Here is a 16879-nt window from a genome sequence, read left to right on the forward strand (position 1 = left end):
AGACTATCTGACACAAGTAAGGGATTTTCTCTCCTGGTGCAGTGACAACTATCTTAATCTCAATGTAAAGAAAACCAAAGAAATGATAGTAGATTTGATAATAAATACTAGAGTACCTGACACAATTGTTATAGCTAATGAAGGGGTTGAAAGAGTCGAGGAATATAGATATTTAGGTGTGGTAATTGATGAAAAGTTAACAGGATCTGGAAATTCACAACAGGTTCATAACAAATGTCAACAGCGTATCCTTTTTCTTAGAATAGTGAGAAATATTCACGTAGATCGGACAATATTATCACTATTCTATAAGTGTGGTAGAGTCAGTCTTGTGTTTCTCAATGGGGAGTTTTCAGAACTCAACCGCTTGCTGCTCATCTAACTGTAAGAAAGAGAGCTAAAATATTGTTGTAGTAAATCCCAGGTGCGTAGAATGTGGTCAAATTATTATTTTATTTTTTTTTTTTTTTGTGATTATCGAGTAAACTGCTAGCATTATCTTAAATAAAGCATATTACAAGTATAAAAACTATTGATTTGGACAATAAAAAAAATGAAAAATCACACTGTACTATATAGCATGACACAACCTACTCACTAACACCGTGATATATGGCTCTAGTTTTTTTATTTATTTATTTATTTATTTATTTATTTATTTATTTATTTTTTGTGGGTATTTTAGCATCCCTCTCACGAAGCGAACGACAAGGCAAAGTAATCGAGAACCAAAACAAACATCTCTCAGGCGATCCTGCTGCTGCTGTAGTGTCCAGCTGCCGTAATCCATTGCTAAGGGCGTAGTGGAGATGGGCACCGCACCAACATTCAGCTTCTTGTCCAACAACGTGTTTCTTAAGTTCAAGCAGCGCGGCCGAGTCAGGTGTTTGTTTTGGTTAGAGATACAGCATTACTATCGCCAGGACACTCGAGGTGCCAATTTTTTTTTATTAAAATTGCCGTTTTCATAAACTAGGAAGGAGATGTATGTACTTTGGACTTTTGACTGTCACAGACATGTTGCCTTTATGTTTACTGTCGTCTAGATTAAGACGTTTCCAATCAAGAGTGTATTCATTTGGAAATCTTAAGACGACCAAATAAATCTAAACGCTGATTCACTAGAAAATCAACTTATATACATTTGTTCATGAAAAGAGTTTGATTTTACTTGTGTTACTACTTAGAAGGGATTACGTAGAAAAATATATTATATAAGCCCATTGCATCTTCATGCAAATAGAGTAACAGTGTAGGTATATCTGATATTGCTTGTATGTGAGAGAAGAGTGTGTGTCTGTGCTGCCACCTGCTGACAACCACTAGTTATGAAAACTCCCCATTACAATATGGTATGGAAAGTTAACATGTAGAGATAAGAACAAAATGAAGAAAATTAATAAAACTGCTGGTAAACTTCATGCAAAGACTGTGTCATTAGATGAATTGTATAACACTTATGTAAGAAAACACATGAATAAGATTATGAGTGATGTAAGCCATCCACTGCATCAACATTATGTCTTCCTTAGATCAGACAAAAGGTTGGCTCTCCCAAGGCTACACACAAATAGGTTTAAAAATTCTTTTATTCCAAAGAGTATAAAATTGTATAACTATTTAGCATCTCAGCATAGCTAACTTACTACACTTCTAATATAACACTATTTACTTTTTAGAATTAAGTTTTATATCTTTTGGAGAGCTTGGAGGCCATAAAGAATTTCATGTTGAATATGTATTCAGTGTGACAATAAAGCTTATCTTATCTTATCTACACACTACATTATACAGTGTGGTGGTGGATCTGGCAAAGTGACGCCTTAAGTTGAGGACTCGGGTCGGGATGGATCGCTGTTTGAAACCAAGCTAAAATTTTCCTTTCTTGAACCTGCAGTGCTGCTAAATGTTCTTTGCATGAGGTGTAATCTGATCCTTGCCTCGTGCACGCTGCAGGAGTACAGTGTGGTGGTGAATCTGGCAATGTGACGTTTGAGGTAGGGATTCGAGTCAGCGTAGATGTTTGAAACCGAGCTGAGATATGCCTTTCGTAGACCTGCCATGCTCTCATACGTCCTTTGTATACCGTGTGATATTATTGTTGCCTCATACACACTACAGCAATTGAGTGGCATATCCCTGCATACCACATACCGGAAATAAAGAAAAGGTATAAGCAAGACTCGAAGCAGTGAACCTCGAGGACGAACCGAGTCTCGGATTGGCCAGGCGGAGGTCCCACGCGCTGGCGTCACCCAGTGTTGCCAGATCCACAGATTTTCCTGAGGTTCTACAGATTTCAGACCTCGTTTCAGATTTTCAGATTTTTTTTTTCTAAATGGACAAAATCTACAGATATTTTCCTCACTTAAGGCACTTACTTAAGAATATGGCATGCATGAGTTCGGGACAGATGCCCTGTATTTTTCTTTTCCCTTGCGGGAGTTGCCGATAAAAAAGGCCAGCCCTCGCCTAGAAGGAGGCACCTGCAACATCAAGTTTTAGTTCAGAGGCTACACAAAGATCAAGATCATCCTGATCCCCGAGGCCCGAGGGCGCGCGCGTCATGTAAACAAAGTACAAACCTACTCCCACAGTCCCACAGCCTGCCCTACACGACCCCAGCAAACACACAAGAACAAGCTATAGAGCTACATCGTCGCTATACCCTTACAACTACAAGCTATAGCAAGTAAGTAAGCTCTGCATGCTCAGAGGCGTAACAATAGGGTGGCAGAGGTAGCAAACTGCCACGGGGCCAGGGCCTATATAATAATGATTAGGTAAAGGGGGCCCGAGCCTATGGACGTAGAGTCTCGAAAAGGGGCCAAGGGACCCAAGGGGTATGTGCCCATGGCACATACCCCTTGGTATAGTACCAAGGGGTATGTGGTATGGGATAATGACATAATGCTAGCATTATGTCATTATCCCATATATGCTTGATATATACTGCTTGATATGTCATGTGATCTCATTAGCTTTATTATGTCCTGTGTATGAGTGCAGTTTTTCTTTTCACACAGTGCTTCTCTCAATATAGTTTCTATCTGCTAGCATTATGTCATTATCCAATATATGCTTGATATATACTGCTTGATATGTCATGTGATCTCATTAGCTTTATTATGTCCTGTGTATGAGTGCAGTTTTCTTTTTCATACAGTGCTTCTCTCGCTACAAATGGTTTATACTGGGTGTGTAATATGTGTAAAATTGCATGTAGTTGTATTAAGACATCGTCAAACGGGATATGCAACCACTATTTTTTCACAAATATCACAAGTTTTTGAGATTTAGCTTCCATTTCTAAAATCTCCCGTGTGACGTCGCCTTTATGGGCTACACTTCCTAAATGCTTGTTTTGAGTTAAAATTAACTAAATACCCTTTGTTCTGTTTATGTGGAGTTACCATAGGGCTAATAAAATTTCATTATTATCAACATATTTTTCCTCAGAAATTTTCCTTATGGGTTACAGATTTCTACAGATATTTTGTCAGATTTGGTCAGATTATGCATAATTCAGTCTGGCAACACTGGCGTCACCACTTGAGGACCGAGGCGCCGCGCGGCTACGTGGAGATCTGAATTGCGCGTTAATCATCCCAGTAATGGAACACCTGTGTCATTAGTTTGTGTAGTGATCGTTAATTGTACGTGACAGTAGTGCAGCCAAGGAAGGTTTAGACTCTGTAGCATCCATGGTGCAGACTTTGCCGGGAAAAGCCAGCGGGCGTGGGTACTGAGCGCCGGCAGTGGGGAGTGTGGTGCTGCAGGTCTGGTGTACCTTGCCTGATTTCCACCGTGGCGGCGCCGGACAGCAGTAGGAGCGAGGTACAGTTGTTGATTCATGTTTGTTGTCTTTGGTGTGCAGTCACCATGTTTTGCTTCGGTTTAAGACCAGATAAATTCAAGGACAAGGATGGTAGCCCTACTGGTCTACCCAACTGACAGTTATGTTTTCATATGCTCTAGAATGTGTCCATGTATTCTACAGAGACAGCGTCAGGTAGGCCTATTGTCTTGTCGCATCGTTCTTATCCTCTTCAACACGCCATGAGCAGAATAGATAATGAATAGATATACAATAAGGATAACGAATGACACCTCGGTTAGACGAGGACGCCACACTGAGCTGTATGTTCTAATGATGTGTTTTGGTGTATCATTTTATTCTTATCAGAGCTTCCTTAGTGATATCATAGGGTTGGTTGTTGTTGATATTCTTTATAGCACGTTGTTGGTGTTAGACGTTTGCCAGTGTCAGTGCCGCGAACAAGACTCGCAAACACAAGTCGCCACAGCAACAGGGTGGCAATGAACATCTCGTCCTCAGCAGCATCAAGTCGTATCAGATTTATCAAAGTAATACTTCCTTGACTGGCTGCAGTGACCCAGGTGTTGTGACGGAGGCGGTAATGGACCATATTCTGACACCCTTCAGCGCCGCACCTTCCGTAATTTCAGAAAGTTATAGTTGAAGGTAAAGGATTTTTTAAGGATGTTTTTATGCTTCTAGAGACAGAGTAGCAATATTTTCTATATAATTAACAGGAGAAACACTCTTGAATCCGGGTAATCATCTGTGGCCTTTGAAAATAGTCCTGGTGGAAAAGTGAACCGTTTCTGAACATGGGCCAGTATCTCCTCCATGATCAGCCTCGCCTCCTCAGCCAGACTAGACTTTCCGTTACTGGGTGTACCTGTAATGGCGCGTGCCGTGCTTTCGCTTCACGCATTTCACGCTTCACTCGCTGCCTTCATCATGCTTGCAATAGACGCCGTACTCAACACCTACCCCGAGACTCTACTGCCTTAAGATGCCTCACTGTGTGTGTGGTTTTGCAGTGTTAGCATCCCCGGGTTTAGCTTATCTTGAGGCACGTGGCTGGTCTTTGAGTGATAGCTGAATGGAACACACTCGGTAATAAGGTTGTTAGTGGCGGGTGTGTGGCTGAATGGAACACACTCGGTAATAAGGTTGTTAGTGGCGGGTGTGTGGCTGAATGGAACACACTCCGTAATAAGGTTGTTAGTGGCGGGTGTGTGGCTGAATGGAACACACTCGGTAATAAGGTTGTTAGTGGCGGGTGTGTGGCTTCATTTTCGCCTGCCGAAATCAACAAATACAGATATTGTAATAATATCACCAACCACACCATTAACTTGTTCACGGAGCTGCACAACACTTTTTTATTGCGTTACATATATATACACCATATTGCAAAACGTATATATATATATATATATATATATATATATATATATATATATATATATATATATATATATATATATATATATATATATATATACAAACTTAAAAATACACACACACACCCACTTCAAATAGAAATAATGCAAAACATTTAATTTCACAGCTATATGTACAAATCTCGCGTATTTTTTTTACAGTTTTTACCTATGAAATACTCGTATGCTTGAAAAAGACACAAAGGTTACACTCGAACACACGTCCCGGGAACCGTCCCAAGCCTTCCTTGTGTCATCAGCTTTGTGATGTGGCCGAGCCCAGCTGTGCGTCCCCTCCTCGTGCCGTTAATATTGAATTTGATCAGATCACTCACACAGGTAATGAGATCAGTCAGTATTGGTGGTGGTGTGTGGGCATCAGTTCTGGAGCACGGAGGCAAAGGGACAAAAGAACAAAGGCGGCGCCGCTCGGGTGGTCTGCACTGAGCCTCGCACTGTGTATTTCTCCTGATGAATGTATGAAGGAAGATGGGATTGTATTTGAAAGGTTTGTTTCCAGCAGACTGACCATTGTAAGGAAAATTTCGTCAACATGCTTACCATTTTGAACGTTGAACCCTCATTTTGGTATAACAGGAAATCGTTCGCGTGTGTAGTTAAGGCGCTCAGATCCCATTACCCTGTCAAAGGTTACGATTTAATGTTATATAGTCCTCCAACTATTCCTTCATTAGCGATTGATTGCTATGAAATACTCCAGAGATTATGAATGGAAGTAAGTGGCACCGTTCCCAGGTGTATATGCCTTATCTGAAATTACAAGAGTACACACACACACACACACACACACACACACACACACACACACACACACACACACACACCTCTTTCCATCATGTAAACATTCTCTCTTATCTTCGTACCCTACACACATCATCTTTCCTCATCTCCCCTCTCCCTTCCCTCCCGCTCCCCTCTCCCTATCTCTCCCAGCTTCACATCACCCCATCACCCCATTCCTGCTTCTGTATCACCGCGCACCATCCCTCCCTCTCTCCCTCAGACCGCTTCCCTGTTCTTCCTCCACTTTTCCTCCCCTCTGTCTCTTTCCTTTCTGCCTGTGATGCTTTTCTTTTTCCTAGCATTCCCCTTCGCATTATTTCCCCGCCTCTTCCTTAGGCGCCCTTCTCGAGCCACTTTCCTCCTCACCCTTTCCTTCTATCGCCTCCCTCATTCATCTCTCCTTCTCTCTCCTCTTTATCCCCTCTCCCTCCTCTCTCTGTCTTCTCCTCAGGCACCCTTCCCACCCACTTTTTTCTCTCCATGCATCTCTCATGGTGACTTACAAAGTGTTGTATGTTCTCTAATATCAGTATGTAAGTGTTTTCCACAAGGTAAATATTGTTTTAACTGTTTTCTGGCAGCACATTACACGAGTCAGAGATGGGCCAACTTTCTTCATCTGTTGTATCTTATTCCCCGCCACGTTCTTTACTATCAATAGTATGTATATAATCTAGTTACTTTTATTAGTGGCCAGCAGGTTTCTCTCTCTCTCTCTCTCTCTCTCTCTCTCTCTCTCTCTCTCTCTCTCTCTCTCTCTCTCTCTCTCTCTCTCTCTCTCTCTCTCTCTCTCTCTCTCTCTCTCTCTCTCTCTCTCTATATATATATATATATATATATATCTGTGTGCGCGCACACGCACACACACCTTTCCCACATTTTCATAGTATCTTGCATACATCGTTAGTTAGGGATTATCCTGAGAAAAGTTTTCTTCTTAGTTTCAAGTTAGCTTAAGGATGTATATTGTCATTATAAAATGTAGAACTCATGTCAGCATGCAGGTTGTCCGGTGAGGAACGTCACATATTTACAGAAATGAAAGATCAAATTATTCTAAGTCGGAGACATTCACTGATCCGATGGTTTTAACGCTATGGTTTAAAAGCTACAGAACATTTTAAGTATGAACGCCCACCAGGGACAGGTAACTACACAGACCTGTCCCGCAACATCCAGCTAATCGTTGTTGCCATATGGAGTATATCATGTTTACGCTTTTATTTGCTTCAGCAATACATTGTGTTCCTTAGTTTACTTTTATCATTATTTACGAATAATAATAATCATTATTTACGAATAATAAAATAACACCCTCAAGATGGCAATGACCATCATTGCTGCCCTTCCTTGCTCCTACCCTCACCTCCCTTCCTTCTTCCTACCCTCCCCTTCAATAGTTGTTAGGACCTTCATATTCAAATGTCCTGTAACTTCTAAACCTTGGCGTTACAAGCATCTGAACAGACTCTAAGTTAAAATCACTTGATTTTTTATTTCTCTGAGTATGTGATATTCATCACATGACACTTTATAAAACGTTGTGCAGTAGAATGGGGCTATACCGGTGCATTACATGACAGAACAACAACAAGATAGTCGAACACTTTTCACCTACAAAACAGTCAACAGCAAACGTGAAAGTAACAAAATGTCTAAAATCTGAAGTAATAGTACCTTCATTGTACATTTCATATTTTAAATATTAGATGCACACTGTTTTTTCACAATTCGTCAACATCACTATCAACGACAGCACTTACAAGTATTATTTCCATAACTGTTACACATGTAGGATGCTGACACACACACACACACACACACACACACACACACACACACACACACACACACACACACACACACACACACACACACACACACACACACATCATAGAATGCTTAGCATCATATATTTTTGTGCACCATCATGGAATTTTTGCAGTACGTCGTGAGAGAACAACAGAATAGGCCAACAAGCATCACTTACCAAGCAGGTAAAGAAAAGTCTTTAAAGTCATTGAATATTATTTCCTTTATTACTGAACACAGTAACGTATGTATTTTGTATACATTATCAAGGCATTGAGAGAGAGAGCAGTATCTTCATTATCCTTGTAGTTTTATTCTTGTTGGTAAAAGAGAAGAAAAGGATAGAGAATATATATATATATATATATATATATATATATATATATATATATATATATATATATATATATATATATATATATATATATATATATATATATATATCACACCTCAAGAGAGAGAGAGAGAGAGAGAGAGAGAGAGAGAGAGAGAGCAGTATATTTAAACTGTCACATCTCACACAACTTCCACCCCTTCACATTTGTTACCTGACTTCAAGCACTATTTTTTCTTTGCCCATTTCCCTATTCCTTCACACTCTTAACCCTTTCTTTCTCCCTAACTTTCTACCCTCCCAGTCCTTCCTCCAGCCATTCCCTCCCGTCCCACCCCATCTTGTGGCCGCGGAGAGCGTGAAGGGGAACAACAAGAACACTTCGTCAGAACTAAACACTGCCTCCTGAGACCAACTGTGCCTCGTCGCTCTTACAACTTGTCACGGAGCGCAGGAGTTTACTAATTCTGTGTAATGGTGCTCTGTTCTGTGAGGTGTACCTCCTCTCTCTCTCTCCCTCTCTCTCTCTCTCTCTCTCTCTCTCTCTCTCTCTCTCTCTCTCTCTCTCTCTCTCTCTCTCTCTCTCTCTCTCTCTCTCTCTCATATACGAGTATATTGTAAGTTTTGTTCAGTCTCATTAACTTTCACCCTCTTCATCTTCTCTCCTCCTCCTCCTCCTCCTCCTCCTCATCCTCCTCCTCCTCCTCCTCCTCCTCCTCTACCTCTCTACCTCTCGTTTCAGTTCTCGTTTTATTTTCCTTCTTGTCTTTTTTGTTTAACTTTCCTTTCATATTGTTTCGTATTACTAAAGATTCCTCCCTCCTTTTCCCTTTCTTTACTTCTCTCCCTTGTCATCTCCTCTCCTCTCCTCTGTTCTCTCCCAATCCCTCTTCCTTTTCTCTAGTGTCTTGTTCCTCTTTTTACTTTCCCTCCCTCATTCCTGCATCGTTTCCTCCCCTTTATCAGTTTCTTCCATCTTTTCCTCCTCTTCCGCCTTTTCCTCCTCCTCCTCCTCTCTCTCCTCCACGTGCAATCTCCTCTCCTTGATATTCAGTTTGACTCGTAATTAATAGTTTGAGTTCTCCCTCTCTGTTGACTGATTAAAGTACCATCAGAGTTATATTATTTCAAAGGCTTAATTGTAGTCTCTCTCTCTCTCTCTCTCTCTCTCTCTCTCTTCCTCTCTCTCTCTCTCCTCTCTCTCTCTCTCTCTCTCTCTCTCTCTCTCTCTCTCTGTTTCTATTAATTTCCTTTTAAACTTCCTCTAGAGTGCAAAATCAAAGGTGTCCAATGACTGACCTTACAAGTAGTGGTAGATTATACATCGAATAGATTATTGGCGACGAGTTCAAGGTTGTGGTGTGCAGCTTGGCAGGTTAAGGTCAGGCTGGCGTATGCATATTAAGGCGCTGGTGGAAGGGTGCTGTGGGTTTTCCAGACCGTATGGTACCAGGAATTTTAGTGATAGCAGTAGGGGGTTGTGTGTGTGTGTGTGTGTGTGTGTGTGTGTGTGTGTGTGTGTGTGTGTGTGGTAATGGTGTTCATGTGTTTTGCTCTCGTTTTTATTGATTTTGTTGTTGTTGTTGCTGCTGCTAGTAGTAGTAGTATAAGAAGTGGTAGTAGTAGTAGTAGTAGTAATAGTAGTTTGTAGTTGTATTATTATTATTATTATTAGTCGTAGTAGTAGTTAGTAGTAGTAGTAGTAGTAGTAGTAGTAGTAGTAGTAATAGTAATAATAATAATAATTAAGATAATAATAATAATAATAATAATCGCAGACATACTACTCATAACAGGAATACTAGCAACAGCAGCAACAGCAATAACAACAATAACAACAACAATAACAACAACGACAACATCATAATAATAATAATAATAATAATAATAATAATAATAATGATGATGATGATGATGATGATAATGATGATAATAACAAATGTCAGTATTATTCAGAAAGCTTGATCATAAAAATATAGTGTTATCAATATCTGCTACCTATATTATATTACAGTCCTCGCGAATAGTTTTAAAATTGTTAAACAAAAATATGGATGTCATGTAACAGAAAGACGATTATTTACTTGATATCTTTAGAAAATATGAAATAAGATATATTATTTTTTTTCCTTCTTTCCTTACAGTATTTTTTTCCCGTTCTCATTTTATTTATTTATTTATTTATTTATTTATGTTGCCTTCGTCCACCTGTATCCCCCTCCACTCTCTCTCTCTCTCTCTCTCTCTCTCTCTCTATCTCTCTCTCTCTCCTCTCTCTCTCTCTCTCTCTCTCTCTCTCCTCTTTCTCTCTCTCTCTCTCTTTTAGCCTGAGGTGTGGGCAGCAGGAGGAAAGAGATAAGTGTTTCGCGGAAAGAGGTAGAGGGGGGAGAGGGGGGAAGGCAGAGACGCACTAGGGGGATAGGAGGGATGGGGGGAAGATTCTGAGGAACTGGGAGTGGGTGGGAGGAGAGGGCTCTAAGGGGCTAAGAGGTGAATGCTCTAAGGGGCTAAGGTGGGATGGGGGCGCCGGTAGGAGGAAGGCTCTGGGGCACTGGCATGGGTGGGAGGGGATGGGGTAAGGGTGTTGGGCACTGGTAGGGGAGGGGGTGGGCTAAGGCTCCTAGGCACATCAACATCCAGGCAAAATATTTAGGCCGCGAGACGGTGATGGATGGCTTAAAGACATCCGCTAATGTAATTATTCCCCTCCTTTTCTGTATGAGCTGTAGAGAGAGAGAGAGAGAGAGAGAGAGAGAGAGAGAGAGAGAGAGAGAGAGAGAGAGAGAGAGAGAGAGAGAGAGAGAGAGAAGAAGAAAAAAAGGATAGAAAGAAAAAGAGTGAGTATGTGGGTGTGCTTTGTTGTGATACCGCTAGATGACTCTCTCTCTCTCTCTCTCATCTCCTCTCTCTCTCTCTCTCTCTCTCTCTCTCTCTCTCTCTCTCTCTCTCTCTCTCTCTCTCTCTCCACCAACCACCACTTGTGAGGATCTTCTACGTGTGAGTCGATCTTACGCCGTTCCTTGCTCTAAGTGAGTTCTTCAAGTTGTAGGGAGGTTCTGAGAGGCTGTAGGAGCGGCAAGTGGAGTTAGATCCTCTGTCTTCGTCTTTCTGTGGTGTAGGTGTGGTACGTTTTCTGTTTTGAATTTCTCTGGAATTAATAGGAATTGTTTACGTTCCTGGATATTTTTTGTTTTTTGTTTTTGTTTTTATTATCAGTTGCATGAATTTCGCAGGTCTACAGGTGGCTGTCATTATTTTAATTCCAGTTTTCTGCGTCTCTTTGCGGTACATAGCGTATTTTCTGCTCTGAATTGTAGTGGAGTTAAATTAATTATATTTAAGATTCTTTGATTTTTATAAAGGGCAGTTGCAAGAAGCCAGCAAGTGTACACGTGACAGCTCCAGGCTTGATTTGCCTTTTCTGTGTATCTTTGTGGCACATAGCACATTTTCTGCTCTTGATTTAAAGGAGTTGTAGAGTTCTTTGATTTGTATAGGTTCAGCTGCAAGAAGCCGCCAAGACTATGCGTGTAGACCCTGTATTAATGCTGTTTTTATTTGATAGTAAGGATCTTTATTAAGTGACCAGTGAGTACTTAAAACACTCATTCATTCATTCATGGTGATTAATGCAACAGGAAACACGAGGGTGGAAATGAATGCTCCAGTGAATGAATCTCCTTGTTTGTCGTTCTCTTCTGATGTGGAGGGGATATTGTTTGCTTCTTAAGAGTCAGTGAACACGTGGCGCATATTCAGTCACTCGTGTTGATTAATGTAGTGGAAAATACGCGGGTGAAAAACAATGCTTGAAATAGAGCGTAAAGAATTAAGGAATGGCTGGTGGGCTTGGTTTTCTTTCCTAGGTAGATTTTTGTGTACGTGTGAGTGAATTACGTGACGAAATGCGCCCGTTAATTTCTTCGTTCACGCTGTTTTGGAGGAACTGAGTAGCAGATCAAGTAAGCTCCGCACATATATAAGATAGGAAATGTAAGCATAGAAAGAATACGTTGTCGCTGCAGAAATGCCTACATGCGCTACACGACATCAACATAAAAAAATAAATAAATAATTAAATAAATAAATAAAATAAATAAATAAAATAATAATAATAATAATAATAACAATAATAATAATAATAATAATAATAATAATAATAATAATAATAATCAACATAAAAAATAAAATAAATAAATGAAATAATAATAATAATAATAATAATAATAATAATAATAATAATAATAATAATGAAATGAATTAATAGATAAAAGAGAACGTGAATAAAATTAAACATATGAATAAAGAAAGAAGGAGAGGATGAAAGGTTTGTTTCTTTTTTTTTAGCAGTTTTTTTCTTACAAGTACCGTCTGACCAAGCAACATAAATAAATAGATAAATAAATAAATAAATAGGTTGCGAAAATCCTTAACACACAGACAAAATACTGACGTTATCTTGTCATTTTACATTTTTTTCTTATAACAAATTAATTACCTACATCAAGAAAAAAAAATAATGACAAATATAAAGGGTGACGGAAATTAGCGTCGGAAAGAAAATACTTTGTAGTTTTCTTGACACACGTGTACACCCATCTGAGTGCACGTGCGTATTTTGTGTCACGTGTAGATACTTGGCGGTGTTTTTTTTGATTCCATATTATACTTTTATTTCCATGCACAGGGGCCACGGGAAACACATCGCAGTAAATATCAGAGAGAGAGAGAGAGAGAGAGAGAGAGAGAGAGAGAGAGAGAGAGAGAGAGAGAGAGAGAGAGAGAGAGAGAGAGAGAGAGGGTGGGACAAAAAGACAGACATACAAACAAGAAAATATACAGACAAAGAAGCATGTCAACTAGGAAAGTCACTCGAACACCCCCCCAAAAAAAAACTACAATAAAAAAAAATAAATAAATGAAATGAAATATGAAGAAGGAAATAGAAAAAAAATATACACACAGACAAGCATAAACACACGAAAAAAAAAACACAAATTCAAAGCAAATGATTAACACAATAAAAAAAAACCCAAACTTGAAAACACACACACACACACACACACACACACAAAATGAAAAAAATAAAATAAAATAAATAAAATGAAGTAAATAAATAAATAAATAAATAAATAATAAATAAATAGATTAAATAAAAAAAAATAGTACATATAAAAGTGATACGATTGAGCCTTATCTAAAGCAACCCAAGCGGCCATTATATCTACAGCGACGTACAGAAAGTGGGCACGGCAGTGAGGTGCACGAGGACCAGGGACATGAGGGCGCGAGGACAGGGTAGGGTGGGGAGCACTCGGCGAAATAGCACAGTGGTTAGGTGTCCCTTCTGGGGTGCTGGTGCCACCTTTTTTGTTACCTTTACACTAAACAAAGCAAGGAATTAGTGTAGAGTTTTGACATATTTGTGTTGTGAGTACAATTACGGAGAATGAGAGAGAGAGAGAGAGAGAGAGAGAGAGAGAGAGAGAGAGAGAGAGAGAGAGAGAGAGCAGTATGTGTAGATGCTCTCTTAAATATCAAGAGAATTTAAGAAACGCTGAAAAGATCGTGGGTATCTCTTATCTCCTGAATGGCTGACTCTCTCTCTCTCTCTCTCTCTCTCTCTCTCTCTCTCTCTCTCTCTCTCTCTCTCTCTCTCTCTCTCTCTCTCTCTCTCTCTCCATTCTCAAAACAATTACTTAGACTTCTTACATGTATTTCTTACCTTCCCGTTTCGAAACAAATTCTCTTAACCTGTGATAATTACACGGCTTCTACGGCGCGGCCAAAGAAATCAGCTGTTTGTTCCTCCCTATCCAGCCTTTCACTTCCCCACAAGTACCTTCATCTGTTTTCCCCACCAGTAAGTCCACCTTTCCTCCTGCAGGCATACTCCACCATCTGGATGAGGGAGCACAACTGTGTGTGTGACGAGCTGCTCAAGATTCACCCAAATCTTGGGATGACAACTGCCTCTACCAGACTGCCCGCCTTACTGTCATCATTGTCATCAGTGAGGAGAGAGAGGGAGAGAGAGAGAGAGAGGTGACTAGTAAGATGGAAGGTTAGATAATGAGTTATTTTGGTGAGGTGGAGGAAATGGAAGTGAAGGTTTGTTTTGGAAGGCAAGTTTGAAATTAGAAGGGTGGAGTGAGTGAGAGAGGTGAGCAGTAAGGTGGATGAATGGATGGATGGTTAGATAAACAGGAGATGCACAGTACCTCCCAGACACACATGTATGACTCCCTCTGCCCTACCAAGCACACCACCACTCACACACTCTCTCTCCCCTCACAGCTGACATCAAGGAACCACACACACGCTCTCTACCCAGTGCTGGAGGAGGTGAATGAAAACGGCCGCCAGCTGAGGTTCCAGGGGCTCTACGCGTACCGCAGGAGGTTTGGCATGCAGCCCTTCACCTCCTTCCTTGACCTGGCTGGTGACCCCAAACTGGCGGCTGACCTGGAGCATTTCTGCAGGGACATAGAGGCTGTGGAGTACTATGTCAGTGAGTGTCTCTGTGGAGGAGGAGGAGGAGGAGGAGGAGGAGAGGTGATAAAGGTGGAAGACAGGAATAGGAGTTTTGTAAGATAAAGAGGCAGTGAGGGAAAGAAGAGATGAATGATGGAAGGAGACAAGACTAGCAGTAAGAGGAGGAAGAGGAAGAGGACAAGAAATAAGGGAAATAAGGAGGAAGAGGAGGAACAAATCAGCCTACAGACGAGGAACTCGATCACACCTTCCTTCTCTTTCCTTTTGATACAAGAAATTTTTCCCTCTCAATTGTATAGTTAGGTTAGAACTTAGTGAGGATTGAAAGGTCTGCTGTTGTGTGAAATTTACTTGTATTAACTTATATTACCCTGTATTGCATAACCTTCCTGAGTTGTATCCCTAAATTCAAGTTTGTCAGGATTTAAAGCTCTTATTATGTAAAATTTAGTTAGATATTCACTGGTATTCACTTGTGTTCACTTGTATTTATTAACTTGTATCTCATAGCCTCCCCAAATACCATTCCTCTTTAATGTACTTAGCCACTCCCAATTCCCTTGTGCCCTAATGTCCCCACCACCAGTCTAACACCACCCCCTCCTTCCCTCAGGTCTTGTCACGGCACGCCTCGGCCCCTCGGTCACCCTGCCGTCCACGGTCAGTTTGGGAGGCCCCTGGAGTGTGAAGGGGCTCATGGCTGCCCATTTGCAGCCCTAAGTACTGGAAGTCCTCCACTTCTGGCAGCAAGGAAGGCTTTCAGGTCGTCAAGACAGCCACTCTGAAGAAACCCTTCTGCCTCAACATGAAAACAGGCCGTTAGAATGAGAATGTCGCGTTCACAGTCTCTCCCTGGTACGTCCTGAGCTTCCGGGGCTGCGTTAGGGTACATTCATGCTACGGCTGCGTCTTCAGGTCCTCCCAGCCCATCCTGGTGCACCCCGAGTCCCTGAATGTGGGTTAGGGTGTCGGGGTGTGTGGCTGTTGCCTGGGAGGTGAGTTGAAGCTTCTCACAGTTAAAGTTTGGGTGCCCAAGTGTGTGTGTGTGTGTGTGTTGGTGTGTGAGGCAAGTGAAGCTTGGGTATTTATTTGTGTAGGTGGAGTGTGCTTACATTTCCTTGTTTATTGATTTTTAATGATAGGCAAGGTGGAACTATTACTTATTTTATTATTTTATGTATCTATTTATTTATTTACTTATTTTTGTAAAAGGGGAATATGATGGTTGTGTTATTTGTTATTATTTGTATTGACAGCAAGAAAAGACTCTGATCTCTGGTAAGCTACACAACTCTTTGAAGTGACTCCACTACAAAAAATTGTCATTCAAAGTTTGTGGTTATGGGAAAGACTGATTGGCTGGCTGGCACTGAAAGGGTTAAGGATATCAGGGTGGGAATGAGGCTTTCATTGTTTGACACCATTTTCTACTCAGCTCTTCCTCTCACCTACCAAGAAAGTAGATGTGTGTGTGTGTGTGTGTGTGTGTGTGTGTGTGTGTTACACTGATATTTGTTGTACCTGGGCTGTATATAATTATTGCTATTTACACATGTACTGCTTTTCATAGATAAAACAAAGTGAAAGATGCAAAGAATATTCATGTGTTTTCTCCTTTTTATCTTATTGTATTCATCTTTTTTCTTAGAGAGAGAGAGAGAGAGAGAGAGAGAGAGAGAGAGAGAGAGAGAGAGAGAGAGAATATTCCCCGAAAAACATGTATACTAGGCTTTCCCTTCTTACCATCCTGATCTTCCTATATAACTGATAATGATGCAGAAATAGTACTTATTATAGTACTTGAAGTACTATAATTAATTGTACAGACGATGAGAAAATAGAGGAAAGGAAGAACATTTTTTTTTATATCGATCTTTAGACAATGAATAAATGAAAGAACAATGGAGAAATAACACGATGAACTTAATGAAATGGGAGTACATCAGTTTCCCTTTACAGCCAAGTGACAAAAGAGGAAAAAAATATATATATTAAAATGAAAGTAGATGTTTAACAAGTGCAAGTGAAATAATGAAGTACGTAATTTATCACCACTTTTTACATGACAGAGACAATGAAAAGATGAGTTAATAACAAATATATTTTCACAGGAAATTGTGCCCGCTCTGATGGTTGCCGTTACACTTTGATCTGGGAGGTACGCGTTGGTTGTGTGAG

General features: G+C 40.4%; 1 protein-coding gene across 5 annotated transcripts; it reads left to right on the forward strand.

The window, feature by feature from the left end:
• The first annotated feature begins 2555 nt into the window (after positions 1–2555).
• On the forward strand, positions 2556–16879 carry LOC135093850 (prostaglandin G/H synthase 1-like). 5 transcript variants are annotated; one of them, XR_010263504.1, is made up of 5 exons: positions 3556–3837; positions 14094–14219; positions 14504–14717; positions 15315–15696; positions 16813–16879. XR_010263504.1 is itself a non-coding variant. In XM_063993420.1 (4 exons), the coding sequence occupies exons 2-4, from the start codon at positions 14112–14114 to the stop codon at positions 15419–15421; spliced, it is 429 nt and encodes a 142-aa protein (XP_063849490.1). In that variant the 5' UTR covers positions 2556–2692; positions 14094–14111; the 3' UTR covers positions 15422–15610. The 5 variants fall into 5 exon arrangements, 3 of the variants coding, with proteins under 3 accessions (XP_063849490.1, XP_063849491.1, XP_063849492.1); XR_010263505.1 differs by lacking the exon at positions 16813–16879 and adding an exon at positions 15958–16298; XM_063993420.1 differs by lacking the exons at positions 3556–3837; positions 16813–16879 and adding an exon at positions 2556–2692 and having other exon boundaries at positions 15315–15610.

Source organism: Scylla paramamosain, chromosome 44, assembly GCF_035594125.1.
Source record: "Scylla paramamosain isolate STU-SP2022 chromosome 44, ASM3559412v1, whole genome shotgun sequence".
In the NCBI taxonomy this organism is placed as follows: Eukaryota; Metazoa; Arthropoda; class Malacostraca; order Decapoda; family Portunidae; genus Scylla; species Scylla paramamosain.